Here is a 27,947-nt window from a genome sequence, read left to right on the forward strand (position 1 = left end):
TCATACACTCTTCTCACCCTCACTCTGTTCCTTGGCAGAAGGGGTCTTGTCCTGGCTGCCATCAGGGGGTGCCGACTTGGCCACAGGGTTGGGGCTGCTGTTGGCAGATGGCAGAAGGTTGGCTGACTGCAGGACAGCCTCCGAGTGCTCCCGAGCCTTCATGCGCAGGGCGGCCACGCTGGCCGTGCGGTTACTCTGGCAGCCATAGGGAGGGAGGAAAGACAGCCCCATGGGGTCTGGGACACAGCAAGAGCACAGTGGGCCCCCTGCAAAGAGGAAAAAATCAGATTATCATCACTGTCCATATTCTGTTTCTCAGGACTTGGGGTAGGAACAAAGGGCTAATTGGTACTTTTTGGTTCTGGACACTTAAGAGAAAGGTAATAAATGCTCAGGACTCCAACAATACACAACTCAAAAGATCCAATTGACAGTCCAAGGGATTATAAGAGCATCAGAGAGACCTGGCCAGTCCTGGTTCCCTGTGTGGTCTTAGGCCAATATCTTGGTTTTTCTGAGCCTTAAATCTTCTGTAAAATGAAATGATACCTACCTCACAAGATCATTATGAGGATCTAATGATATAAACCTACAATCCCCAGACTATGTGCCTTAAGAACTCACGAGGGCACTCTAGTGAGATTTTAAATATTTGAAGCCAAGGAAAATGCAGCCACATATGTCAGATGCCATTCAAGCTGCTCGCTAAGAGGCAGTTCATAGTTTTAACATGAGCTTACACTGTACATCTTCCAAGGATGTTATATATTTTGTGAAGCTGAATTTTGCTCTGTTTTGCAAGCAACTCACAAAAATCCACATGGATCATAAGATGAGGGTGGTGGTCTCCAACATGAGTCAAAGAAGCCATGCAGAGCCTATCAGGCTTACATTCATTAGAAAGTCATGGTAACTATCTACTATTTTTTTAAATTTATAAATATTATTCTTCTAATAATTAGTAAGTTATTGGGGTATAAGTGCTTAATGAGTTGCTTGGGCCTAACCATTTTATGAACAAAACCATTGGGTATTTCTTATAGTCCAAAAATGTCCTGAAAAATTAAGTAAGAACCTAAGGGTGCTATGAACTGAGGGTTGAGAAGCTCTGAAGGAGCTGGTTTGGCAATCACTTAGCATAGTCCTCATGTGTGGAAGGGAACTTCCGAACAATAGCCTGGCCCAGCGTGTCAGCCAGCCCTGCATGGCCCACTCTAGGAACAGGGATAGGATAATACTCTGCAATGCTAAGTTTGAGAAGCTGCCCTTTTCACTGGTTTTCTTTAGTCATGAATTTATTTAGCAACCAGCCCATGAGCTTCTGGCACTGTTCTTGGCCCTAGTGACTAATGAGCAGAAATAAAGGAGCTACACCCCAGCCTCATGAAGCACAATTCTAAAGGAGAGGAAAAACCAGGCTGTGGTAAGTGCTACAGATGCATGAATAAAGCACAGTGCTTGGCAGACCTGAGTGGGACAGTCAGAGACAGCTGTGTGACTGTTCAGAAGAGCAAGACAGCTAGAGAGAAGAGCAGTACAATAGCAAAGATATTGGGACAGAAATTACCTGTTCAGGAAGCAACAGAGTGTTCAGATGGACTAAAGCCAGAGATTGTAGCAAGGGAGGGTGGCAGATGGGTGGTCATGGACAACCAAGTTCAGACTGCCCTATGTACTGTGCAGGGCACAGTGAGAAAAAGCCTCAGTGGGTTTGAGTAAAGAAAGTCTTGAGCTTATCTGCAATTGAAGGGTGAGGGAAGCTACTATAATAATGCAGTCCCTCCTGACAGTGGCCTGGCCCAAGGAAGGCTAGAGGGGAGGTCTTGAGAAGTGGCGAGATTCTGAGATTTTACTGAAGACCTGAACCTGCACAGATTGCTCATGGACTGCAAGGAGGGGAATGGGAAAGACGGAGTCACAGATGATGCCTAGGTTTGGGCCAAGCATCCGAATGAATGGAGGTGCCATTTCTGAGATAAAGACAAATAGAGAAAAGGGTTTTTTTTTGGTTTGTTTTTGTTTTAGTTTTTTTTTGGTGGGGGGAGGAATATGGAGAGTGTGATCATATAATCCTGTGGTTCTATCCACCATTTGAGTTCCAAGGGGAGAACTGAGCAATGCTCAGCAGTGCTGGTACCACTCCTGTCCTTGAGGAATATCCATGGGCTCCAAGGGCCCACCATGAGCAGGTGGGGAGGCTGGAATCACACAAACTTGTACCCAGATACGGTGGGTCCTCAGCTACCAACAGGACATAATTTGAAAGATTTTATAAACCCCTTGGATAGGTCAAATCATAGGCCCCATGTGTGGTCCCTGCAAGAGAAGCAAATCGATGCAGCCTCTGCCTGCCACCCAGCCTAGGCTGGGTGCAAAGCCAGATCCCACTAAGAGGGTGGAGATGGTCTACTGTGGCCCTTCCAAGGACAATTGGAATTCAGTGCCTGTACTTGAGTCCTGACAACTGCGAGAGGGCAGCAAAGTCAGCCCCTCCATTGTGCTCTGGTAGCCCCTTGGCTCTTTCTGAAAGTACTCACGGACTTTGGAAAAAGCAGCATTACAAATACAGAGTGTTTTGGACCAAAATCCATATTTGTTGAATGCATCTAAATCCTTCCCTGTGGCCTTCAAACCCTTGTGTGATGGGTGCCACCACCCTCTGCTCCTCCCTCTGGGATGTCACCAGCCAGGCCTCCTTGTAGAGGCCCACATTCCAGGCAGGACAGAACCCTGCTTGGGAGCTGTGCAGACTAGAACTTCAGAACAGTTCTCAGAAGTAGGCTCCAAGGGGAGACTGAGATTGATAATAAGCAGCAGAGCTGGACCTCATACCAGGCAGAGGGCTTGCTCCTTAACCACTGAGTCCCTTTGTCTCAAAAGAGGACACATTTCTCCCCACCTTGCACCATTCTCTGGGCACTACCTGAGAGTGAAGAGACCCTCCCTCCACCTTGGAAGCTTTCTTACACCTGTATATTCAGGGCTCCATTTGAGGACCAGATGGGCTCCCTGGTGAGGTTCCCTGAGAGCCTTCTACTCACATCTTCTCCACACTGGTAGAAAGAGTAAATGGATTTTTCATAGTTTATTGACTTATTTGTTGTTTGTATTCCCCCACAGATATCCCCAAACAGTAGGCTCCCAAGGGGAAAAGTACCTTTCTGTCTTATTCTCTACTCTGTTCCCAACACCTAGCACAGTGCCTACAACAGATCAGGTCCTTGGGAAGTATTTGTGAAAGGAGGGAGGTAGGCAGTGAAGGCTGCCTGGGCCCAGGACCCACTTGTGGAAATAATCTTCAGGAAGCAGCCTCAACAGCAATGGTTATGGGAGCAGCTGGATCATTCCCACACTCTTTTCTCAAGCACATTTGGGCATCTTTCTCTTCCTTTTCAAGGCTGCTCAGGCAATAGGAAGCTCATCTTCACCAGTACCCACTGCTGCCTCTCATCACCATTTTGGCTGCCCTAAGGGGTGGGCATCACTCAGGGCCGCTCTAGGTAAGGCAACTGAGGCTCCAGGAGTAACTGCCCAAGTTTGCACAGTTTAGTGCAGAGGTGGGACCAGAACCTCCTGGTGGCCTTTCTGTTCTCCAGCAGTATAATAGGAGGTTGAAAGGCAGCTGTCACTTTCTGCCTCAGTTTTGACCAATGGGCTGATAGAGCAGACGAATATAAGAAAAATCACAAATGCCATGTTTACAAAGCAAATTCTGAGAGTCCAGTCCATAACCCCGCACTCCTAGCAGGCCTCAAGCCTGATGACATTTACATGGAGAACAGCAAACAAAGAATTACACTGTGTCAGATCCCCAGTCCTGACTGTTCCACTTCTCCTAGTGGCTCTCACACAGACACAGCCACACACTGACACTAGGACTGACAGCGGGAACTGCAGTCTTTGCTGGGATTAGTGCTTGTGCCAGAAGTCTAGGGAACCACCCCACAGGGTAGGCTGCCTTTCTTCCACATCTTCCTCCAATAGGGGAGCACACATGTGGTGACACCAAAATATGAAGAAGGTGAACCAACTTGGCAGTAGGAATACTGAAGATTATCTTCTCTGTGTCCATTTAGAATTTTTCTACAATGAATATGAACTTACTTTAAACCAGAATCATAACTTCAATTTTAAATGAATGTTAAAAAGAAGGAAGACTAGAATTAGACCCTATCAGCAAATATGATTTGCAGTGAGGGGTGGGAGCCTGAGTTGTATAGGTACTGAGAGTCATAGGGAACTTGACTGGGGCTATGGGATGTCAGGGACCTAGAAAGGGACACTGTCTTCAGGCTTAGCCCTGGGCATCCATCCCTAGTCAGGCCAGTCCAAGAGGGGCTAGCTCAACATATCTACAGCTGATTCTTGCCCCCAGCAAGGCCTTGTTCCAGTGTAAGTAAGCATCAAAGGGGAGTTAAATGATTCGTGACTCAATAATGGATGTGTCACCTGTAGGATGAAGAAGTACCACTTGATTAAGACAGAGACTCCTTCCCCTGGATACACAGCCTGCACCTGCTAGGTCACACACCACAAAATACACTAGTAAGGACACCACTGGCCTGCATAACCCAGATTCAGAGGTAAGAGAAATAAATTAATTCACAGAACTGAGGCTGTGGGAGAGAGTAGAGTCTATGCACCAACCCCCACACTAGACAGATGGGAAACTGAGGACGAGAGGAACAAAATGACTCTGGGAGACTGTGGTTAAAAACTGTAAGGGCTATACATATGATGGCTATACATAAGACTAGGCCTTAAAAAAAGGAAATCTTACCACACGCTACAACATGGATGAACCTCAAGAACATTTTGCTAAATGAGTTAAGCCAGTCTGAAAAAGACAAACTCTGTATGATTTCACTTATAGGTGATGCCTAGAGCAGGCGAGTTCTCAGAGACAGAAGTAGAATGATGATACCAGGGAGTATGAGAACAGGGGCAATGGAAGCTAAGGTTTAATGGAGTCAGAGTTTCAGTTTGGGAAGGTGACAGAGTTCTGAAGTTGGAAGTGGTGATGGCTGCACAACGATAGGAATGTATCTAACACTTTTGTACTTAGAATGGTTAAGATGGTAAACTTTATCTTACATGGGTTTTACCACAATTAAAACTAAACTAAAATAAAAAATAAATTCTTTAAAATAAAGTTGAACCAATTTTTTAAAAAAGACTTCACATCAACTTCATTAGAAAAATGAGGAACACCCAAGGCTCTGGAGACTCCTTTATGGCTCCTCCAGCAGGTAGACAAGGTCCTTCACCCCAGTAACACACTACCTCACCTCCATGGGTAACACCCTCAACCCATTCCACCTGAAATGTCTTTGGCTAAGGGAGCATTGCATGATTTATACATATCCATGGAATCAGCCTTTGTTCCAAAACTTTGCACAGGGCCTGTTGGGTGGGTATTTCTGTAGCAGGGCAGCAGACCCTGAGAGATACACCCAGGCCAACAAAATTATTTTGGATACAGACCATCACAAGTCTCACCCTCTTTCCTCATCTACACCCCAAGTCTGAACAGTAGCCTAAGTGTCCATCACAGAGGCTGATGCTTATAGGTGGACTCCTAAACACCTAACAGTCACATGGAAAAATGCTGCTGAAAATGAACCAGTGAGAGTCACCTTCTCTTTGTCCTGCCCTTACCTGAATGAGAACACAGATTTTCAGACCTAGAATATTGATAGGGGTAAGACTGAGAGAGGCGATCTATACAATAGACAAGATCAAAGGCAAACAAGAAGACAAATCTAATGCAATGATAGTTATCAAGGAAAACTGTGATCTGTACCCAGGAATCCAATTGTACAGAAGGAGACATGGCTCAGCAATAGAACATGTGGTCAGTAGGACTTTACAATAAGCTCACTGTGACACAATTTGGTCATGGGTTACCTTAACAGAGACAGAACCTGTAGGGGAAAAAAGGGAGGATAAAGTTCTTTTCCCTTCTGTAATGGTCAGGTCATCAGAGTAAAAGGAGAGAAGGAAAGGGAAGAAAAGAGGGCAGAGGGAAAAAGGGAAGGAGAGAAGGAGGGAGGGAGGTTTGAAAAGAGAAAGAACTAGAATGATTTAGCTGATTTTACTCCAAGGCACAGTGGATATGAAGTAACAGCTTCTGACTATCTTGCTAAGTATGGAGGGTGGGATAGAAGCAATGGATGGAAGTAAGAGAGCTTTTCTTTTTTTACCATCAGCATGCCATTCATATGCAGTGAACTTTCTCTGGGAGTGATGTGTTTGTGGTCATAATACCCTGAAGACCCCTTGCCATGATGTTGTAAAGAAACTTTGTGCACAGTATAAACTACAGTGGACAAGTGTTTAAATCCCTTTCAACACAAAAGGAGTAGTTTTAGAATATGTTAATTAGAAACCTGAGTTTTTCTTCCAACTTTAACATATGTTTTCAGAATTTCAATGATTGCAATTAAATATAATTGTTCAATAACCAGCATCTTTCTAATGCCCATAATCATTTTTAACAAGGAAAAAATTATTTTCAAAAATAGGATCTTTATGAAACAAACTCTTTTTTTTTCTCCATAATTCACAGTACCAATACCATCACCAGATTTCTCCATATGTCTTCTGCCCAAACAACTTCTGGACACTACTGAAAACCAGAAGTAGCAAAATGAAGTTGCATCCTCTGTGATACTCAGGCCAGCAGAGGAACAAATAGTTACCAAGTGAAACCCAGACACCAAAACACATGCACTTTGCTTGTGAAGAGCACATTCAAGGCCCTCACCAAGTGCTTAAAGATTGTTCCAACCTCACTTCTAATATAAATTATTTGATTTATAAGACTGCCACAAACTAGAAAACAATGTGGCTGCCAATGGCAGTCATATTGGTGAGTAATATTCAGACAAGAGACAAAAATGTATAAGCCAGCAAAAACTCAGCATACACAGTATCCTGGCTCCGTTTGGTATAGGACTAGCAAAGCAGTACAACTCAGGATGGCCAGATGTCAACACTGGCAAAGGCAAGAACTGCCACAGTGACAATGTTTGAAAGGGCCTTGAAAAGCATACCACATCTGCAACTGTTAGTGATGGGGCAATGCTGAGTCAGCCAAAAGAGAGGCTCAGCACTCCTTTTTTTATTACATCAGTAGGTGACAAAGACACTTTAGAAAACTTTGGCCCCAAAACCAAGTCATCATAATCAAAATCCTATCAAATGAGAGTGATGTCTCTGGGGTAGGAGAGCTAATGTATCCTGCTGAGATGGGAGGAAGTGGGCTTTGAACTTTGGCTGCTGGCTCCACCATTACAGTCATGGGGTATCTATCCACCTTTCCAAGTCTGTCTTTCTCACCTAAGAGAGGTGCCTTCAGGAGAAATTCTATAAAGCATCAGGTACTAAATCCTCAAACAATTATTACTTCCATTAACTCCATACAAATTAAAGGGCAATTCTAAATCACAATTCACAGCTTGTTCCAATTACTAACTCATTTCAATGATCAGCTGAAGAACTCAACTTGTTCTGAGCACCACCCCAGAGGCCACCCAGGATAAGCAGTGAGATCTGCCACAGACAGTGACTGTGGTGTGTATCTCCTCACCATTCTTGCTCCTCCCCCCTGCGTTACACACAGTTCTCATATTCCCATGGCTATACTGGTTCCTTGGTGAAGACTTTCCTGTCTGACAAAAAAAGTAGAATAATTTATTCTGCCAATAGAATTTTCAGGGATAAGTTTCTAGATTTGGGATTGTAGGGGTTTTTTAAGCAATCGAAAAGCTATCATAATGAATGGGCTCAAAATTAAATTAGCTACAAAGGTAGTCATCCCAGAGTGGCATATGGCAACAAAAAACTCTGAGTAACCTAACAGCCAAGTTATAGTCACCCAAACAGAACACTGAGAGGTGATGACAAAACTATGTTATATACTTAGTGCCATGAAAGAAACATAGTAATAAAATATTAAGTTTAAAAATCAGGGTAACATGGACATGAACTAACAGGGGAGAAAATAAGGATAAGAGGGGGTGTACAGGGCAGAGGAGAATAAAGGGGGAAATGGTAAAACTGTAATAGCATAATCAATAACATATATTTTTTAATAAAATAAAATAAAAAACCAGTAAGTAACAGTAAGTAAATATGATTGCCTTTACATAATACATATATACACATAGTACATATGCATATGTATAGCCATGTACCATATCCATATGGGATCATATGTGCATAGGTACATCTATAAATTTATTTAGAAATAGAAAATATTTATAAATTTAAACATTTTAATTTAAAATTTCCAAGTACGTTACAAAATGTACAAATGTATTAGAGATGTATACTTATAAAGGGAAGAAAACAAATGTACCAATACCAAATATTCACAGTGGTTGGTTCTGAGTACTAAGTTATGAAAAACATTTATATTTTTCTTATGTTTCACTGTCTTTTCCACTCTCTCTAAACATTTCTGGGAATTCACTGACTTCAAACTCCTTTTTGTTACTCGTGATTCCCCATCTCCTTTCATTCAGATGGTGGGAACAGAACAGAGTGCCACTAAAATCACTAAAGAATAAAGATGTGCTCAGCACCCTGCTGAGACTCCATGACTACTAATAGCTTCAGTCTACACTAGAGTTATAGATGGAAGCCCCATGGAAAATCCACCAGAAACATTTGGTCCATTTTCCATTCTGTGGAGTTCAAAGTCAGTGAGTCTGTTTGCATGGGGTACCTCAAAAGGCCACAACTTCTTCCATCTACCCCACCAACATGCCATCACCAAAGTCTGCAACAGACCCATCTGGCCACTAAATGCAGCCTGAAAATTGTATTATTTGGAAAATGTAATACCTCCTGGACACTAAATTAAAACACACAATCAGATTTCCATTAAGTTACAGCAAATTCTGCTGAATTGATCTAATCAGCCTACATTCCTATATGACATCATGCTTGAAAGGCTTGGCCTGAACATAAATACTTAATGTAATAAATACAGTCTGAAATATTTGATCTCCTTGGAAGTTTAATTGATCTACTACAGAGACTGACAGAAAAAAAATAAGTTAGTTCTGTCTCATCTCTGCAATAGCATATTTTCACCCTACAGGCAAGTGAGCTGCAATTTTGGATACAGGTAGAGCTCTGGTTGAATGTTCAGACAAAGGGTACAGAATTGAACAAGGAAATGGGTGTGTGGGTTTATGAAATGCTTAACACAGATTCTGTAGCTCATTGTTTTTGCTTTATAGTAAAACAAATAAAAAATAAACATATTTTGTGAATCATAAAATATGTTTTATGACTCACAAGGAGCATTTGAATGGGAATATTAGTACAATGCCTACAATATTTAAGTATAGATTTTTAGATGCTGTGGCTAAGTGTGCTTATCAATAATCAAACTCACAACAAGGTCAAATTCACATCCAGACATCTTCTACCGTGGAACTCCTGAAGTACTTTCTCCTGTCTCTGTTTGATGATTCTTACTGCCCTTTGACCATGAGTTGTTTATTTTTGTGCCCAACTTGCCTCCCAACCTTGCCATAAGTGCTCTTTGCCCATCTTAACCCCATACCCCTGATCCTAAAACTAAAATGTCCCATTTGGTACAAAGTAATACTTAAAAATTTGGAGAAGGGAGAAAGGGAGGGAAGGGATAACTTTCCTGACCAAGTTGTCATATTTTAGTTCCCCAAAGTTGCTGTTTCCCAGGTTCTGAGTTTCTTAATACTCCATGGTAAGGAAAACTGCAGTGCTGAAAAAGTTACCCAGACTGCTTAATGCCAAACTCCTCAGGTTAATTTGGCAGGTTATTCTTGTGGAACTGATGCTAAATTCCACCTCTGTCTTTATTCCAGGTATAACTAACTGTACATCCATTGTCCAGACATCTGCTCATTCACTCAGCAAATGCTCCTTGGTGAGAGTGGGCTCACCAACAATCCCTTTTGCTGTGATATAATCTGAGGGCCAGCACCAGGCTCCCATTTCAGCCTGGATGTCTCTGAAGGGGCAAACTAATAATGACAGCACCAAGATCCAAGGACCTGGTGCAACCAGAGGGGCAGCAGGGACATGAATCCTGGGCAGTCCAATGTTAGTTAGCACTTCCCACTTCTGCCAGAAGCAGCCAGAATTCAGATGGGCAGGTGGCTCCTCTTGCTGCTTCTGGGCCCAGGCCAGAAACCTCTGCTCAGCTCCCTGCACTCCAGGGCCCCATTGATTAGCAGAAAGAGCAAACCCATCAGCACCCATAGGAAATGGCTTCTGGAAAGTGAGTTGCCATTTTTAAAGCCAGAATGACAGCAAGTGCCTGTAAAAGGAACAGAATCAATATAGAGTATAGGGGCTAGAGGGCAGGACACCTGGGTCCCTGACTTGTCCTACCTCTAACAAATGCACTGTGTGACTTTGGGCAGGCCTGTTCCTTTCTCTGGGCCTCAGTTTTCCCCACTGAATCCTGGAAGAGCAGTGGTGACATATTTATCAAAGAGATGCTTTACAGCTCTTTCTGACATCAGCTAGGGGTTTAAGGCTGATCCAACCACTTTTCTTGTAAACCGAAACCTAATCACCATCATAATCCTAACAATAATCACCAGCAACTACAAGACACTTGGATGTGCCAGGCACAGATACACACCCTATCAACCACAGGCACTATTGGAGATGGTCATACTGATCCTCATTTCACTGATATGGAGACAAAGGTCTCCACATCTATGACAAGAGGAAGACATTTATTGGCCATGGCTGGTCTGACTCCAGAGCCTGAGCTCACCTCGAGGCCACACTATCCTCCTCTCCCAGGACCATGGTTCCATGAACCTTTCTTTAGCATACCAGCCCTGCCTGTTTCAGTGCCTTTACTCATGCTGTCCTCTCTGCCTGGAGTGCTTGTGCTCACTGGACAAGTCCTACACTTCCTTCAAGCCCAACTCAAGCATCTCCTCTGGAAAGCCTTTCTCACTCCCCAGAGTCTGCATGTCCTTATTGGCCTCTATAAGAGCAGATGACTATGTCACATAAGATGGAATTTTTTGTTGCTCTTTTATCTAAACTGATCCCCAACCTGCAAGCCCCTTAGGTAGGATGAGTCTAATTTATCACCAGATACTCAGCCTCTGGCTCAGAGTCACACGAAGTGGGGTTCTTAGTGGGTTCTGTGGAGAACAGAAGGTCCCAGTAGTTTCTGGGGTCTAGCAGGTGGCCAGTGGTACAGGGCCATGAGCTGGAGTCTCTCAAGTGAGGCCTGTGTTCCAGGCCTAGACTAGTATGACCTTTCCTTCTTTACCCAAACTTCACTACCTTTTATTCTGCACCAAACTCTGTGTTAGGGGCAGAAGTGAGTGACTTAGAAGGTTCTAGAGGTAACTCAGACATTGCCAGTTCCCTGAAAGTGCTTATAAGTCAAGACTGGGAAGTATGGTAGGTTCAAACACAAGTATACCAACTCATGTCATGAAGCCAGAATATCCTTGATATCTGTGCCAGTTAGTCTCCAAAGAGGGCCTTCAATGAACCACCATCCCAGTATTCACAGCCAGGTACAGTCCCCTTCACATGAGTCTGGGCTGGCTCTGTGACTGGCTTTAATCACTAGAATGCAGTGAAGCAACAATTGTTCTGAGAGTAAGCCTTAATAAGGCCTAGTGTCTCTGCTCTTACACCCTTGGAGCCCAGTCACCATCCAACCCCTTCCTACAGGCTTGCATGTAGAGAGACAACTTCCAGCCTCCCATCATCCCTGTCCAGGTACCAGACACAGAGATGATCCCTTCTTATATGGGCCAGTCCCAGCTGCTATCTGACTCAACCTCAGGAGACCCAGGCAAAGCAGCAGCAACACTGCCCAGCTGAGCCCAGTCAGTCCTCATACCAGGAGAGATAATAAAATAGCTGGGCAGCCCTGCTACTGCTCTTGTTATACCAAGTTTTAGGGTAAATTAAAATAATACAAAAGCTGGAATGGATATTTTTTAGAAAAAAAATCACAAGGCAATCTCCTCATGATCAAAGATGCAAAAACCTGAAAGAAAATATTAGCAAACCAAGTGCAACTATCTATAAAACAGATAACTTGTCACATGTAATTTGGGTTTACTCCCAGAATGCACAGCTGGTTTTACATTAAAAAATTAATCAATGTAATTTACTGTATTAATATATTGAGAAAGAAAAATCATGTGATCATCTCAATAGCAGCAGAAAAGTATTCGATGAAATTCAACATCTACTCATATGCATGATTATTTAAAATAATAATTAAACAAAAACTCTTTAAAAACTAGGGCAAAAAGAAAATATTTTTAGTTCACACTAGGTATCTAGAAAAAAAGACAGCAAACACAATTGTGAGACCCTGGGAATTTTCCCATGAGAGCAAGACTAAGGCAAGGATTGGTCACAAAGAGCGTATATTGTATGATTATATGAAATTTCCACAATAGCAACTGCAAGATGTCCACAGTCTATAGAGACATAAAGATTAGTGATTGCCTGGGTCAGGGGATCTGGGGGAAATGAAGAGTGACTGCTAATAGGTATGGAGTAATGAAAATGTTCTAAAGTTGATTTTCGTGCTCATTGCACAACTCATTAAATATACTAAAAAGCCATTGAGTTGTACACTATAATGGGTAAATTGTATGTTATGTGAATTATATCTCAATAAAGCTTTTATAAAAAATGGAATAAAGCAAATAGACTGTTACCCCCAGTTCCATTCACTACTGTACTGGAGCTTCTGTCTAGCATAGTGAGACAAGAATTTAAAAAATGGATTGGAAAGGGAGAGACAAACTATCTTTATTTAGAGATAATCTGATCTTGTAAGTAAACTATCATAAAGAATCTACAACTAAACCTCATTATATAGATCAATCTTGCAAACATATGCTGAGCCAGAGGACAGATATGAAAAATACATGTTGTATGATTCCAGTTATATGTATGTTATAAACATATTATATATGTACAAATATAAAGTTTGAAAAGGTCAAGACTAAACAATGGTGTTTCAGAAAGCCTACTTAGGAGGTTTCCAAAGCTATACTTATATTTCCATAAAAGTCAGCAAAGAATATCATTTAGAAGGAGGAAAGTGATGGGAGTAGAAAGGAGCACAGGGATTCAGGGATTTTGGGGGTGCGGGCAAAGTCCTTGACGGTGGTCTATATAGGTGCTTAAAATCATTCATTCATTCATTCATTAATCATTCATTAATCATTAATGTATATTCTATAAAATGTTTCTAATGATTGTTATATTTCACAATAAAGCAATTTTTATATTTAAAATTGTGTTTTAAAAAAATCACAACACCAAGGGAAAAGTGATGAAAGAGGAATAGGGGCATGTGGAATGCTTTCAGAGGGCACAAAGGAGGAAGAGGTCTCTGGCCCCAAGTTTCACCTTGGTGGGTAAATGTTTATTAGCCAATAAAGCCCTTGCAGTCTCAGAATGTGGATACTTTACCCTGGCCTGGAACCCCAAGAGCCAAGGGAACGTGAAAAACAGAGGGCATGTTCTTGGCTACCTACAGGGCCTTGCTCTCAGGAAGGACATGGCCAGACCCTGTCTTAGTAGTGCACACCCTGTTCCTCTCCTCCCCTGTCCTCACACATGCAAGGCAGGCCCAAGACTGCCTCTCCAATTGCTAGCATCCACTGAGCACAGTTGCATGCCAGCACCAAGGGAGGTGCCTCACACAGCCTCTGCCTCAGTTCTCACAGCCTCCAAGGCCTGGATTGACCCAGCTCAGCCATGGAGGACATGTATGGCCAGAATTCCAGGTGCACCCTGTTTGCCTTGAGGCTCCACCCTCCCCAAGCCTTATTTGGGACAGCTGGAGCCACCTCACCTCCCCGGGAGGGAGATGGAGAGAGGAGGATAAGAAGGGGTCAGACCTCATTCCCTTGTTCTGCTGCTGTTCTCTTACCTCTGGCCTAACTCTAGAAAGCCACACCAAGGACTGAGTGCCCCCAGTAGGCCCGGTAGTCTGCCCCACCCTTCCTCCTGCCTGCTCTGTTTAGGGAAAGTCAGCCATGATACCTCTGCCCAGCTCCAGGGACAGGCTGTGACTCAGGGTTTGAGTGTGGACTGAGCAATTAAAGCTCTTCCCTGGCAGCTATATTTAGTCTCCACATCACACCCAGCTCTCAGAATCACAGGTTAGAGGCAGCCAGGCTACGGGCACCAGGGAGCAGGCCTCCGCTCACTGTGGTTCTCCTGCCCCCAACACACTGCCCATCCTGTGGCCAGCACTTCTCATGAATAAACCCAAGAACCTCCCTTGGCCATTAATAATCTCCTCTGTATTAATGAATTGTGAACACAAGGCTGGCCATTAAGACAGCGCAGGGAAATTCTTTGTGTTGCTTTTTGTCTGGACACCCACTATTGTTTTATAAACTCTCTCTGCATGGGGTACGATCCTGCTGCCTTTTTATTTGAGAGTTTCCATGGCACAGACAATCATGGAACATACTAACTGTATGCCTGGCTGGGACGAGTCCTCTCTGACCAGCCCAGAGTGCAAAGCACATGGCAACCTGCAAAACCCCAGGGAAGGACTGGCTGCCTTATAAGGAAATCCCACTAGGGACAGGGAGGAACTCCCAGCACTGCTAAAAGTTGGAACAGTGGGAAATATAAGGAACAGGGGAATGTCAGCTGCAATAATGTTCAGAGAAATGGGAGAAGTCTGGGAGAAGCAGATATTTCATTGAGTCCTTTACAGGTGAGTGGGACCCAGTAACCTGGAAATAAGAATGGAGGAATCTGGTTAATATAATTAATAGTGTTTCTTGAGTACCTCTCATGTGCATACACTAAGGGCCTCAGATATTCTGACTCATGTGATCTCAATTCATTTCTATGAATCCAGTTCTAGGATGATCAGATCTCCACTTTATAGAAGAAAAAGCAGAGGTAGAGAACTCTAGTACTTCTCAACACTTACATGGCTAGAGAACGAAGAATGAGGATTCACACAAGCAGGCCACCCAGAGTCCTTGCTTGAAGCCACTGTGCTAGTTGGCTGCTTGATAATTAAAGGATAATTAAAGGCGAAAACCCCCACAAGTGCCTGATTTTCAATTACTTTGCTCTCTTCCCAGTAGGCAGATTCCTGGCCTGAGATAGCCAGCTGCCCCACTTCTTGATGGAGCAGCCTGATGCCCATCTGGGGAGCCTGTGCATCAAGAGCCTGTAGGCTAGTCTGACACACCTCCATGTGGGAACACTCTGCTTCACTAGCCACCCCAGGAGGGTGCTGTCCCTACTTCTAACCCTCCTCTGTGCCTGAGCAGCTCTGCTGACCTCTCCAGATACTTCCCTCAGAGCACAGGCCACCACACGCCCCAACACTGAGACTGCTGCACGAGCAGCTTCAGCACTGCTTCTCAGACCATGACCAAGCTGGAGGGCCCTGGAGGCAGAGCGCAATATCCAGCGCAAAATAACAGTGCTGTGGCCAAGGGCAAAGTTCCACATCTCTGCCTTTGCCCGCTGGCTGTAGGCAGAAACACCAAGTTGAGTCTGTGGCATGTGCTATGGCAGTTCTAAGTTGGGCGGATTGTCCAAATACAAGGTAATTTCCAGTTTGATCTTTGTTTCTCCCACTCTCCAGATGCTTCTTTGCCTCAGGCCCCTGCTTGCAACAGGTATTTTCAAGGAATCAAAGTTATTCTTATTTCTTAAGAAAACCATAATTTGGAGTTTCCTGTTGTTGACTTCTCAGTCTGTGTGCTAAAACTCAGCAAAGTGGCTGCTCCCCTTTACATTGTCTAGGTTACTTCCTCTTACGATATGAAGATTTTAAAGCAAAGCCTAGATCCACTAGCATGTTCTAGACCACAGTCATGGAGTTGACAGGGCCCAGCATGCCCACCACACTCATCTGGGAGGCAGGGCTTTGGCATCGCCACACAAGCAACTCTGTGCTCTAGAGTCCAGGGGCTGGGGCCCCCAGAGCATGTATCTGTGCCCCTGATTTACACCTGCCTGCTTTTTTCCTCCCCATGGGGCTATCTGCTCAGGAACTGACAGCCAGTATTCTGAAAGTACTCCCAGTCTCAAAGCCCATTCAAAACCAAATAATTTCTAGGGACTGAATTTGAGTTCCCACAAAACTACATTAAATGACCTAAGGACTTCACGGATCACTACTTAAAAAACTCACAAAACGGTAACTCAGTGAACCCCAGTCCATCCCATTCCCCACCTTTGCCTGGTCTAGATCCCTGGATGCCTTTTACCATGTTCCTCAAAAAATTGTTTCTGACAATCCTTTTGTCAGAAACCATGTGCCTTTTCCCAGAGCCTCTCTCAAAAGAGGAAAAATGACAAATAGACCAAGAGGGCCACATTTTTGGAGAAATGTGAATAAGAGCTCATTTGCATTGGGGAAGCAAAGGCAATGCCTACATGTGCTCACTTCATCCACTGCCTGCTGGCTCTGGAAACATCTGCATGTCATACGCCCCAATATGCCTGTCCCTGACTGTAGTTAAGAGGAGCTTCTCACAGGGACATGCAGGCTGCCCAAGCAATGCCACCACAGTGCACAAAGATGTTCCCCAGTTTGGTAAGCACACCATGATTTCTGACCTTTGCAGGATCCTGCATACGCCAAGCCCCCACCCCCATGCCAAGAGTAGCATCAAAGGAAAGTGTGTTTCCAGTGAGGCAGGTACTGTGCAGGCCCCTTGAAGTCAATGAGAAATGCTTCGGGAAGAGCCAGGGGCATGGGAATGAAGGAAGGAAGGAGGGCTGACAGTTTTACTGGTGTCTCCCTCTAGTCCCTGCCTCTGTTCTGGGTCAGGGTGTTGGAGACACAAGTCCCTGCTATGTCTCCCTGTGACCACTGACCTCAGCCTCCCTCAGATGCTGTCCTGCCCTACCTGCCCAGCAGTGTGGCTCTCTAGACCACTCTTCAGCCACCACAACCTCTGCCAGGACCTCAGCTAGCTTGGTTAGCCAAAGATCCCCACAGGCTGCCACAGCAAAGATATGTGGAAATTGCCTCCAATTCTGGAGTGGGCAAGTGAAGAACATTTGTAAAAGAGATGGTTCCTCTCAGGAACAGAACTAACCCTCACCAAAGCAGAGAAGATTTGACAGGCAGACACAGGACTGCTCCTCTGGCTAGACCAACCAGCTCCTTGGCTGATATCTAAGTCCCACCAGTAATCTCCTTCTGAAAGCCCCTTCCAGTTGGCTGACTTCACCTCTGTAGTTCCCTATCAGCCTATTATGTCCTGTGGGTATGTCCTAAGGACACTCTAGCCCAGGTTCTATGTGGCCTCTAGAATAGGCAGCCACTATAGCTGAAGGAAGTGCTAGGAGGGTGCAGGGCCCAGAGTTGGATGGCACCAAGCCTCATCCACTTATGCCCAGCTAGCTGGACCACCCAGAAGTGGCACCAGGCTTTGGAGTTTCATGTTCTACATTGGAAAGTCTACATCCAGAAGCATGACATTCAAGCCCTTCAAGCTCTGGCCCCTGCCAGGCACCTCCACCTGTGGACACTCTCCCATGAGCACCCAACATACCTGCCAATCTCTAGAAAAGACTGGTTTTTCACCCTCAACACCCCCACCTTTGCCCCACATTATTTGCATGTTCTGTTCCCTGTGCCTACAATGCCTTTCTTGCTCTTCATGAGACTCCATCATTCACCATCATGAATGAATGCCCTCAATCATTCCCCAGACTCTGACACAGGATAAGCAGGGGATACCCGGAGTGGGGGGAGGGGGGCTGTCTCTCCACTTACTATCAGGAAAAAGCCTACAGTGGCACCCATACCCCCACTTCCCAGACCCCTGTCATAGGCAAGACCCCAGGGAAATACTAACACTGACTACCGCAGACCCTCTCTGGGACACAACCCTGCTTCTGGCCAGCACACCAGTCTGACCCATCACAGGAGTAGATTTGGAGCCAGGAACTAAGAGATGACATTTTATGGGCCCATTAGTCTAGCAGGGATGCCCAGAAATCCCCAAGGGACAGCCCATAAGTGTTCCTTTCTCTGGGCATGACGAAAATGTTCCAAATGGTTTCCATCTTCCAGACAGCAGCCACTGAGAAGAGTAAATCTTGGAAAACCATAGATCCTAACAGTAACAACCTCTGACATCAGGAATTCCTGGGGTGGGAAGATGGGCAAACTCTACATATGGAGAGGGGCCTTCACAGCTGGAAAGATTGCCCTTCATGGGTTTCACCTGTGAACTGCAAGCGAACTCCTAAAACTGTTACCTGTGACCAGAAGCAATCTATGAACACAGAGCAGTCACTTTGAAATGACCACACCTCTCAGACCTAGGTCATTCACCTTAGTTTTCAGGCAATGTGGAAAACCAGCAAGATGGCATGTGTGGAAACTGACCCTGGCTGTGACCGACAGGAGGAGAAAAGAAGTTGCACTAGCCTGAGGTACAAGGAAAGGATGAAAACGCTGGTCGGTCAGACAATCTCAAGATCCCCAGCCAGCAGAGCCAAACTTACCTTTCAGGGAAGCAACATGTGACAGGGCCTGGGCATATGTTGCCGTATTCAAGAGGGTCCCCGGCAAGCAGGAGGGAAAGAAAGGTCCTGTGGGAGCCACTGTTCGCCCCAGGCTAGCAGAGAAAGAAAATTCCGTGAGTTCCCGACCTCGTGTGCCCACCAGCCCTTCAGGCCCAGGGATCCATCCAGCCTTACCTCTGCTGGGCCTCCAGAGCCTCCTTTTTGCTCCGGGCCTGGTCCCCAGGAGGTGGGGAATTGACATTTCTCACAGGTGGTGACGTCACCTCTGCCATGGTCTCCTTGGCTCCTGGCTCCTGGTCAGAGGCCCCTCTCTCTGTTTTCCTCCATTTGGCCCTTCGGTTCTGGAACCAAACCTAAATCCCCAGTGGGAAAACACATACAACAGAGGGAAAAAATCAGACATGAGGAGGGAACCAGAATGCAAGTGCAAATGCCTGGACTCCATGCCCTGTCTTCATGGCTCACTTTGCAACATCAGGCAGAGGCACAGCCTCCCTTTGCCACGAGACCAGCCAAAGTAGTACTCTGAACTACAGCTGCAGACCCATGGACAGGTCTGGAGATCAGTGCAGAAGGCACAACAGACATTTTTTTAAATGAGTGTTAAATCATAGCAAGTACCCAAATGCATTTCCAGAGTAAAGGTAAAAGTGTTGTCGTTGTTGTTTTTTAAGATTTTATTTATTTATCTTTAGAGGGGAAAGAAAGGAGAAAGGGAGAGAAATCTCAATGTATGGCTGCCTCTCATGTGTCCCCTGATGGGAACTGGCCTGCAACCCAGGCATGTGCCCTGATTGGGAATGGAACCGCGATCCTCTGGCTCACAGGCCCGTGCTCAATCCACTGAGCTACACCAGCCAGGGCAGAAAGTGTTGTTTTGTGTAAATTTTCAATGCATGTGAGTACAATTATTTGATGTATAAATATTTCCTGGGGTTGGAGGGGGGATCATCAAGCCATTTATAAAATACTGTCTGGGGTTTTCTCATCCAAATACTCATTCATACTTCCATCATGTTTGTCCTGAGAACCTGAGTGTATCTCACCTAATACTTGTGATTAACTCTGAAATCTCTCTTGCACATCATGAGAAGTTCATGACCAGAAGCCCAGTATACCCATTAGACACCCTGATTCTGGAATCATTTCTTGTTTAGAATTCTGAACCCTAGTGAATCTTCTTTAGAGTCCAGTGCAGTCCTATGAGGTAGGCAGTCCTACTATCTCCTCTACTTTATAGATGAGAAAACTAAGCAAAGAATGTCAATTAACTTGCCCAAGGTCATTCGGTGGTTTGAAACCTGGTGGCTTCACTAGGAGTCATGATCCAAACTGTTTGGGGGTAATAATAGTGGCCACCCCCATCATTAGTAGGAAGATTAATGCAGAGATGCATAAAAAACCTGGCACATAGAGATTCATCACTAGATAAACATTAGTTAATATTTTCATCTCTGCCATCCTCAGGTTAGGGGGTAGCTTATGATTCACCTGTTCTAAGTACCTTCTTAGAGGCTGGTGTAGAATTCTTTAAGCCATGGAAAGCAACACTGCATTTGCAGAAGTCCAGCCTCGTGGCAGCTGGGCAGCCCAAGCCTGAGGTTTTTCCAGAGGTCAGTGAAGTCCTGCTGCTCTTTATTTCATCCAGCAAAACCTCTTCCCCCTTCTCCTAGGAGATAATTACTGGCTTACAAAACAATGCTTGCTTAGACCTCCCTCCTATTCTGGGGACACCCTTTCCTCCTGCCAGCAGACTGGCCCAGGAGAGCACCTGGGTCCCGAGTCTGAGCCCTCTGATAGCCACTGAACCTCCAAATTTTCATTCTCCTTTATCAGGCTTTCATTCTCTTTTTAATCTAGTTGGCTTTTAATTGCACATACCAGCAACCATTGAATAATGATTTTATCTATATTCTAAATTTAGGGCAGTTAAATGCAAAGCAAAATGCAGACACTTTCTTGTGTCTTAATTGAATGAAGGTCACAGCTATGACAACATTTAATTGAGCTATTTTTCATTATCATATTTTAATGACTTTGCACTGACAGTTCGCCTGCTTCTGAGGAAAGAGCATGATGGAGTCGTTTATTTCCCTATTTAGTTATTGTTTGACAACATCAGCTTCGATTAAGACCCTGCTTTATAGAACATTAATCATATTTGAATGAGCAACCATGTAAATGTAAACACATCTCCCTTCCCGCCACCACCAAAGCCTGAAGCCAGTGTCCCCACATGAAGGCTCACTAAAAAATTGCTTCGCAGCCATTGTCTGTTTGCATAATGGCCAACAACAGCCTCAACGACAATTCCCAGCTTTAATTGTCACCACCCCTATCTCACCCTTGCACCTTTCAGGGAGAAGTTATGATCTTCCACTTCTGAATGCTCAATAATTGTGTCATTTATCTCAATTTGCAGTTCAGTCTTTAGGCAGCTATTGGCAAGCTGGCATTAAAAAAAGAAAGGAGAGACTGCATCCTGGCCAAAGGAGATTTTCATTTCCAAATAATAATCAGTTTAATTTGCCCACATATGACCAATGATTCATGTTCAGATTTAATAATCAGGATCACATAATCTGATTATAGGGGAAATAATTTGTTTACAACCCCCAATTTACTGCTCTGAATTCCATTATCTCTCTTCAGCCATTGGTTTTTAAGAGATACTAACATGACCCAGGGGAACCGAAAGCAAACTATTATATTTTCTACAATTAGATCTTTGCATAGTCTTAACCCCAAGCCCCTACATAAAAAAGAACAGAAACAGCATGGAGGAAACCCCATAAATAAAATGAATATATAATTGTGCTCAAAGAATAGCTTGCTTGGAGAGGCAGTGCTGCGGATCTGTGCCTCCTGTGCTCAGGCACATCTGCTGGGCTCAATGGGTTTGTGCACTTTAACGTAATCACCCTGTAGCTTCTAAAAAGAAATGCTGCTCAGAGACAGCCATGAAGGCCATGTTCATCTCTGCAGCAGCCCTTTCACTGCTGCTGTTTAAAGATTTTTAAATTGCACATGTTCTTCAGATTCACTTCTCTAAAAGTGTCCACATGCCAGGGAAAAGTTGGACATAATGCAATTTCTGGAAAGCAGATCCTAACCCCATTCCCATCTGAAAATACAGTTCTCTGCAATTGACCGGCCTTAGCCCAGAGTGGTCAGAGCTGCTTTCAGAATAGCATCTCAGCTCTTTTTTTTTTTCCAAAGCAAGGAAATGGATGTGCATTGATGTAATTTAGTACCTTAGAGACGCGGACAAATTAGTGTAGAACATTATCACTAGTTAATTATGAATGACCGATTAATCAACCTAATCTAATATTCCACATTATGTTGATGTTATTAAAGTGCATCATGAAAATGACAGATAGTCTTCATTTGCTTTCTTTGGCCAAATGTGCACTCTGCAGTCATGATGTCAAAAAAAAGTTTGCCAGTTTTAATATTAGGGAGTTAAATAATTGAACAGAAGGCTCACCTGCACTCTGGCTTCTGTGAGGTTTATTTTCATAGCCAGCTCTTCTCTGGTGAATACATCGGGATAGTGCGTCTGGGCAAAAACTGCCTCCAGAGCTTCCAGCTGGTAAAAGGAAGAAGTATTTACTGGTGAGAGGTTGTGATGAGGTGAGAAGAAGCAGATACATATTTCAAATTTGCTAAGAGTGGTGAGGAAGTAATGTTTCACAGATCAAATAGGGAAAGGGGGGGGCGAAAAGAGCTGTTTGAAAAGATCCCATGGAATTAAAATTTCAACATCTGATAACTTAGGAGCTAAGTCTTGCTAATAACCTCAAAGATCCCCCCAAGAAGTAGAAATATGAAGAGAGGAGCAAATATTTACATACACTTACATTTAAATATATTTATAGGGATCAAAATGGAAGATGGCCTTATGAATTAGAGCCATCCGCACAGCAGTCACCATAGGGCCAAGAGAAAAGAATCAATTTGAAGCTGCCCTGTGTGTGTCAACCATACAGCAGCGACATAGGGGTGTTTGAGTTGCCTTCCTGACTGTGCCAGTTTGCTCCAGAAGTTGAACAGATCTTAAAGAATGGGCCCAGGTCCAGGAAAAAGTACCAGGGTTCCAAACATAGCCCTTCCATTTATGGGCAACAACATCTTCCACAAATCTGTCATCTTCTTGGGTCCCAGCCTTTTCATCTACCTACCAGGAATAAGAATGTGCTACTTGCCTTCCTCAAAGGGTTATTTCAAGATTCAAATGGTATTGCTGATGTCAAAATGGTCCCTAAACTATCAACCATAAGGGAATAGGAGCAATCATTATTACCTCGTCACTTTCTATCTGGGATCATAAGGTCAAAAACTGTCTTTTCCCGAACAGATTCTTTGACACAAAAGTTGTTTAAAAAAAGGAAGATCTAGTTAACATGATCAGTTGGCCTTATTTGAAAAGATGAAGAGATGCTAAAACTCTTTTTTTCCTTTTCTTTTTTTTTAGGCAGGAAACAGCTAACTTTCAGAAGGAGAACACCATCATACCTGCTGAAGTGTGAATGTTGTCCGGTTCCGGCGCTGTTTTCTGCGCAAGAATCCATCATCAAAATCTCCGGTAGGGTGGTTGCCAAAAGGTGCAGTGCCTGCTAGAATCAAAAAAGATCAGCCTGAGCAGATGGCCCCCCAGTCTTCATATACCATCCCTCACTACACAGGCTCATTTGGCGGCAGCAACTCATCCCCTCCAAATAGAACCCTGACCATTCCAAAGCATCTTTCTCTGTTCCTCTTATTAACCCCTTTCTTTTCCACTCTCTTATGCTCTCTTCCTCCCAATAACTTATGACTCCAGGCTCAACTATGCCTATTTCATAGGGTAGGTGGTAACCTTACTTCCCGAGACAGCCAAGTTCTCTTCTTGAGAAATTCTGGACTCAGGCAGGAAGGGTCACTGGCTTGAGATGAAGCCTTTATCTGACCTCCAACTCTCAGCTGCACTCTGCCCAGTGCACCTGATTCCCTACCTCAGACCCTGCTGTTTTCCTTTTGCTCACCTGTTAGTCTATTTGCCTGTGTTTCCATAAACAACAAAGGTTAAAAGCTGGGGGTTGAGGAGAAAAAAACTTGAAGAGTTTTTCACAACACTTCCCTCCTAGAACTTCAGGAGACCAGGAGGTAAGAAATTTATAAATAATTTTAACTATTGTTGGTCACAGCTCATCAGCACCATGTTGGATATGTTACATAGATGTCAATAAACAAGAGATCTGCTCCAATAGTCATTGTCCTGAATTCCAAGCAGATTTACACAGGGCCATTCTCAAAGGGCACCCCACTCTCTTGCCAGACTCATAAAGAATCCACTGCTTCTACTGCCCTGAAAAGAAAGGCATCCTTTCCAGTGTCCTCCCAGAAGCCTCCAAAGCTCTTACAAAGCCAGAATAGACTCCAGCCCCAAATGTGCATTCAGATCATTTTCCAAACGTGTGCCATTTACTTGACAGTACAAAATGGCTTCTTGGGAAAATAAATGAGCAAGTTCTCATTAGCCAGTGAACACTGTACCTGCCATGGGCTCTAATCTTAGAATCACTGCACCTTTAGCATTAGAAACTTGCAAGCCACAGTGCCGGGACCACACCCCTCAGAAGGACCTAAGTCCCAAAGAAGCAAGATCCTCTAGGCTTTAAAAAAATCCCATCTACTAAAGGGAGTCCACCCTACTTATACTCTACTCTCCAGTGTCACATCCTCTGCCATAATACCCCATTCTCTGCAGAAGCTTCCATCTTCTTGTCCAAGCTGCATTCTTCTTCAAAACCCTAATTTAAAATATTTCTCTCCAGATCACTGGAAGCTTAAAAGAGCAACCTCACAGTAGCTTTATTTCCATTATTTTGCAGAATACAAAACTGTTTCCTTTTGAAACAAAGAACTTGACTGGTGAGACTGGGATGAAATCTCTGAGGGTCTCCAATCACAATCAGCCTCAATCTCCTAATTTAAATCTGCTGCTCCACATTGGTTCACCCTGTATACACATAATTCCTTAAGTGAAATGCTGCATGTCAGATTAAACCTTTAAAAAAGCTGATGTTTCATCAAATTAATAAGAACAAAGATGGACAACCTAATAGAAAAGACAAAAATGTGAGAAGAAGCTTTTTACTTAAAAATAAGTAGACTGGTCAATAATGCTATGAAAATGTTAAACCTTGCTGATAATTAAACAAAATGGAACAATTAACTAGTATTTCCACCATGTTTTTTGGCAAAAAGCATCAGATGTATCATGATACCTAGTACAGATATGAGTGTAATCAAACGTGCATGCCATTTAGCTATTTGGAGCAGCATCTATTGGTGTAGCCTTATTAGAGGGTAATGACAATTTTTATCAAAAATTTAAGTGCACATGCAGGCATTTAATCTATGAATATACTTCCAAAGGGTGACAAAGTAAAGTGAGAAGAATGTTCTTGGCAATAAGGTAATAAAAAAACTGGAAACAACCGAAGTTCCCATCAGTGGACACTTCCTGCACAGCATCTGATGGAATATTACACAGCGGTTTGAAAGAAGTCATTAGATCTGTACACATCAACATGGAAAAAATCCCAAAATGTATATAATGCCATGATAAAAGCAAAGTCCTGAATGATGTGGCAGTATGGTCTCAGTACAAATAAAGCATAACACACAGAGAGAAAATAACATAAATGAGGTCAAATACCTGTTTTCCTTGAAGGACACACAAGAAACCCACAATAGGGAGTGCCTTTAGAAGTGAAGGAGAATTCCACCTTTCAATGTATAAGTTTCTGTTTGTTTATTTTCCTAAGCAGATATATGGAGTACTTTTTAATTTAATATCAGAAAAAATATCTGAGAAGTGAGATTATGAACCATACTGTGCTTTCTCCTTTATGCCTCTCTACATTAATAAAAAATAAAACTTAAAAAGCTGATAGGTTTATGTTCCAAAAGTCTGTTCTCAGCCTTTCCATTTGCTGCAGATCATCTCCTCTCCAGCAACACTAAACACCCCTTTCTGCAAAACTGGCTTAGAAAGATCTGCAAAATGATTTTTTAGAAAAGGTTTTTAAAGACCTATTTTCTTTTTTTCTGATTATAGCATTCAGAGTCAGCATCCAGGTAGCATGTGCCTGGGGTGTGGAAGAAGAGGTAAGCCGACTGAGCTGAGCTGACAGCAATAAGCAAGCTCAGTGTGCTGGGGCTGGAACAAATAACAGGCTGGGCTAGCATTCTCCTTAAGTGGCTTCTGCAACCCGAGCTGCAGGCAAGGGTTTCCCCTTAAGTCATCTACTCAGTCCAACACCTGCTAAATACCCCAAACCTCAGCCTCCTCAAATTTGACAAGAAGGGTGAGCCACTGGGTATCAATCAATCCAAACTCAAGATTCAAAAGTGAAAGGTATCTGTGTCTACCACATATTTGGAGGGTCACCCTCCAGGCCTGGGGTACATGTCAGGAGATGTACCTCTCTGAGCTTTCATAAAGCCAATCACCATGGGTCTTTGAATGTAAAAGGTGGTGAAATAGAGGCAAGTGTCTGGCCTTTCCTTCTTAGAAATACTGACCAAGCGGCAGTATTTAAGACAACCTGGCAGGTCTTAAACACCTGTCCTCATTAGTCCCCTCTAGAAAATCCTACTAAACTCTTGAAGGCTTCCTTAGTAAAAACATAAACTTCTGCAATCCTTGTGCAGTTAACCAGCTGAGGCTCAGCCACTGCTCAAGGTAACCTAGGGCAAGGGGGACAAGCATCCTCTGAAGTCCTAGGTCCCTCAGTGTCTCCCCACCTTTATCCTGTCCCCTGCCTCCATGGATTTCTTTGCCTCCAAAATTCGTCCACCCACAAATAAATCCAAGGAGTAGGTTGCCAAAGACGGGTACTGGAATTACTCCCACAGTTAGAGACATCCTTCTGTCCCATGGCTGAGACCACTGCTCTGAGGAGGGTGCTGTTAAAGGGCTAGAGTGTGCTGCTTTGCCTTTGCCTGATGCGTGCTAATCCTCCCTTGTATGGAGGACCCACTCCTGGGAATTTCCAGAACGCACTCCACCCTGGGGGCACCAGAGATCCAAGCAGTCCTGTTTTCACCTACCCCCACCTAACAATCTAGTGAGCAAACCACACCAGGGATCCTGAAGTGCAATTTCTTCTAAAGCCTGGAGACCCTCAAAGATCCAAAATCCTGGCCATGGGGCTGCCCCTGGGAGCAAGGAGTAGTTAGCATTTGAGGTCAGAAACCCAGGGAGTCACAGAGATGAAGCCAGGTCAGGGCAGTTGTGTCCCTGTAGGGCAGGGCCGCTTGGCTCTGGCTCTCGGCTCTCAGAGGCCACGGTGGCTGGGAACAGATGTCACCTCCTCCGCCACCCCCACTCCCCCAGAAGTATTGCCCTGTGCCAGTGTGAGAGCGGCGGGCAATGGGTCGTTCCGGCTCCTGGTCTGACCCAGGACAATTCACCTTGGCTTTTGAGGATGTTTGCAAAACACCGTGAAAGACTGATGCAGCCCCCTGGGTGGCTGGAGAGGGGGGCGCGATTAGAGGCGTGACACTAGCATCTGTGATGGGAGGACTCTGCTGGTCCCTGTGGCATAGCCCGAAACCGCTCAGCTCAGACGGAGAGAGCGGTGGGAGGCAGGTGGCGACGGGGAGAGAAGCCGGAGTCGGATACTCGGAGGGAGCCAGGGGCGCCTCTACCCACCGTCCAGCGGCTGCACCTTTGGCGGGGCGGCACCCAGCAACCCGCCAGCCCCACTGTCGCTTGGGTCCGTTCTGGTAGGCTCAGCCTTTTTGGAGCTGCCCGGGAGCGGCGCTTACTCACCCTCGAGCTGTGGAGGACAGTGGAAATAAAACATCCCTGACGGCCGGATCTTCTGGACGGCCGGGACTCGGGACTCGGGAGGGTGACCGCGGGACCGACAGGCGTTCCTGGCTTCGGCCTGGCTGCAAAGCAAACGGCGACAGTCTGAGTCTCCCAGGACCTGGGACCTAGTCCGGCCCCGAGGCGCACCGGCAGCTCCCCGCCGGAAAGCCCCCTCCCAACACCCCACTGTGGGAATTGGAGGGGAGGTGGCAGCGCCTTTTCAAATCGGGTCCCGGCGGGATAGCCCTGCAGTTCGGGTCCACCTCCCCGACAGCTGTGCTCCCACCCTGGCCCCAATACCAAACCCAGTCAGTTCCTGGCTCTCAGGTTCCCCTGCGCAAGCGCTGCACCCAGGTCACAGCAGCCTGGCCCGGCGAACGCGCCAGGCCATCTGGGCGAGCGGTAGTCCAGGCCAGGAAGGCACAGCGGAGCCCACAGGCCTGGCGCTCTTGGCCCAGCGACAGGGTTGGGAGCCGGGCGTACCTCGGCGGGCGGCGGGCGAGGAAGGCCGGAACGTGACCGCCTCCCGTCCAAA

The 27,947-nt window shown here is 44.8% G+C and overlaps 1 protein-coding gene across 1 annotated transcript; it reads right to left on the reverse strand.

Annotated features, from left to right (window-relative positions):
- On the reverse strand, nucleotides 1-27,404 carry DRGX (dorsal root ganglia homeobox). The gene is made up of 6 exons (XM_037143099.2): nucleotides 27,371-27,404; nucleotides 23,062-23,159; nucleotides 22,034-22,135; nucleotides 18,718-18,896; nucleotides 18,523-18,635; nucleotides 1-266 (listed from the first exon to the last, which is right to left on the reverse strand). The coding sequence occupies exons 1-6, from the start codon at nucleotides 27,402-27,404 to the stop codon at nucleotides 1-3; spliced, it is 792 nt and encodes a 263-aa protein (XP_036998994.1).
- Between the last annotated feature and the right edge of the window lie 543 nt (nucleotides 27,405-27,947).

Source organism: Artibeus jamaicensis, unplaced genomic scaffold (genome assembly GCF_021234435.1).
Source record: "Artibeus jamaicensis isolate MK-2021 breed Jamaican fruit bat unplaced genomic scaffold, CSHL_Jam_final contig_468, whole genome shotgun sequence".
Lineage (NCBI taxonomy): Eukaryota > Metazoa > Chordata > Mammalia > Chiroptera > Phyllostomidae > Artibeus > Artibeus jamaicensis.

What these genes read in the sequence shown, in the direction of transcription:
- DRGX (XM_037143099.2), bottom strand. Translation starts at nt 27,404, where the DNA reads ATGTTTTATTTCCACTGTCCTCCACAGCTCGAGG. An exon ending in CAACATTCACACTTCAGCAG is followed by an intron (nt 22,136 to 23,061) that starts GTATGATGGTGT and finishes TCCTTTTACCAG; the next exon opens with CTGGAAGCTCTGGAGGCAGT. An exon ending in TCACAGAAGCCAGAGTGCAG is followed by an intron (nt 18,897 to 22,033) that starts GTGAGCCTTCTG and finishes CTGGGGATTTAG; the next exon opens with GTTTGGTTCCAGAACCGAAG.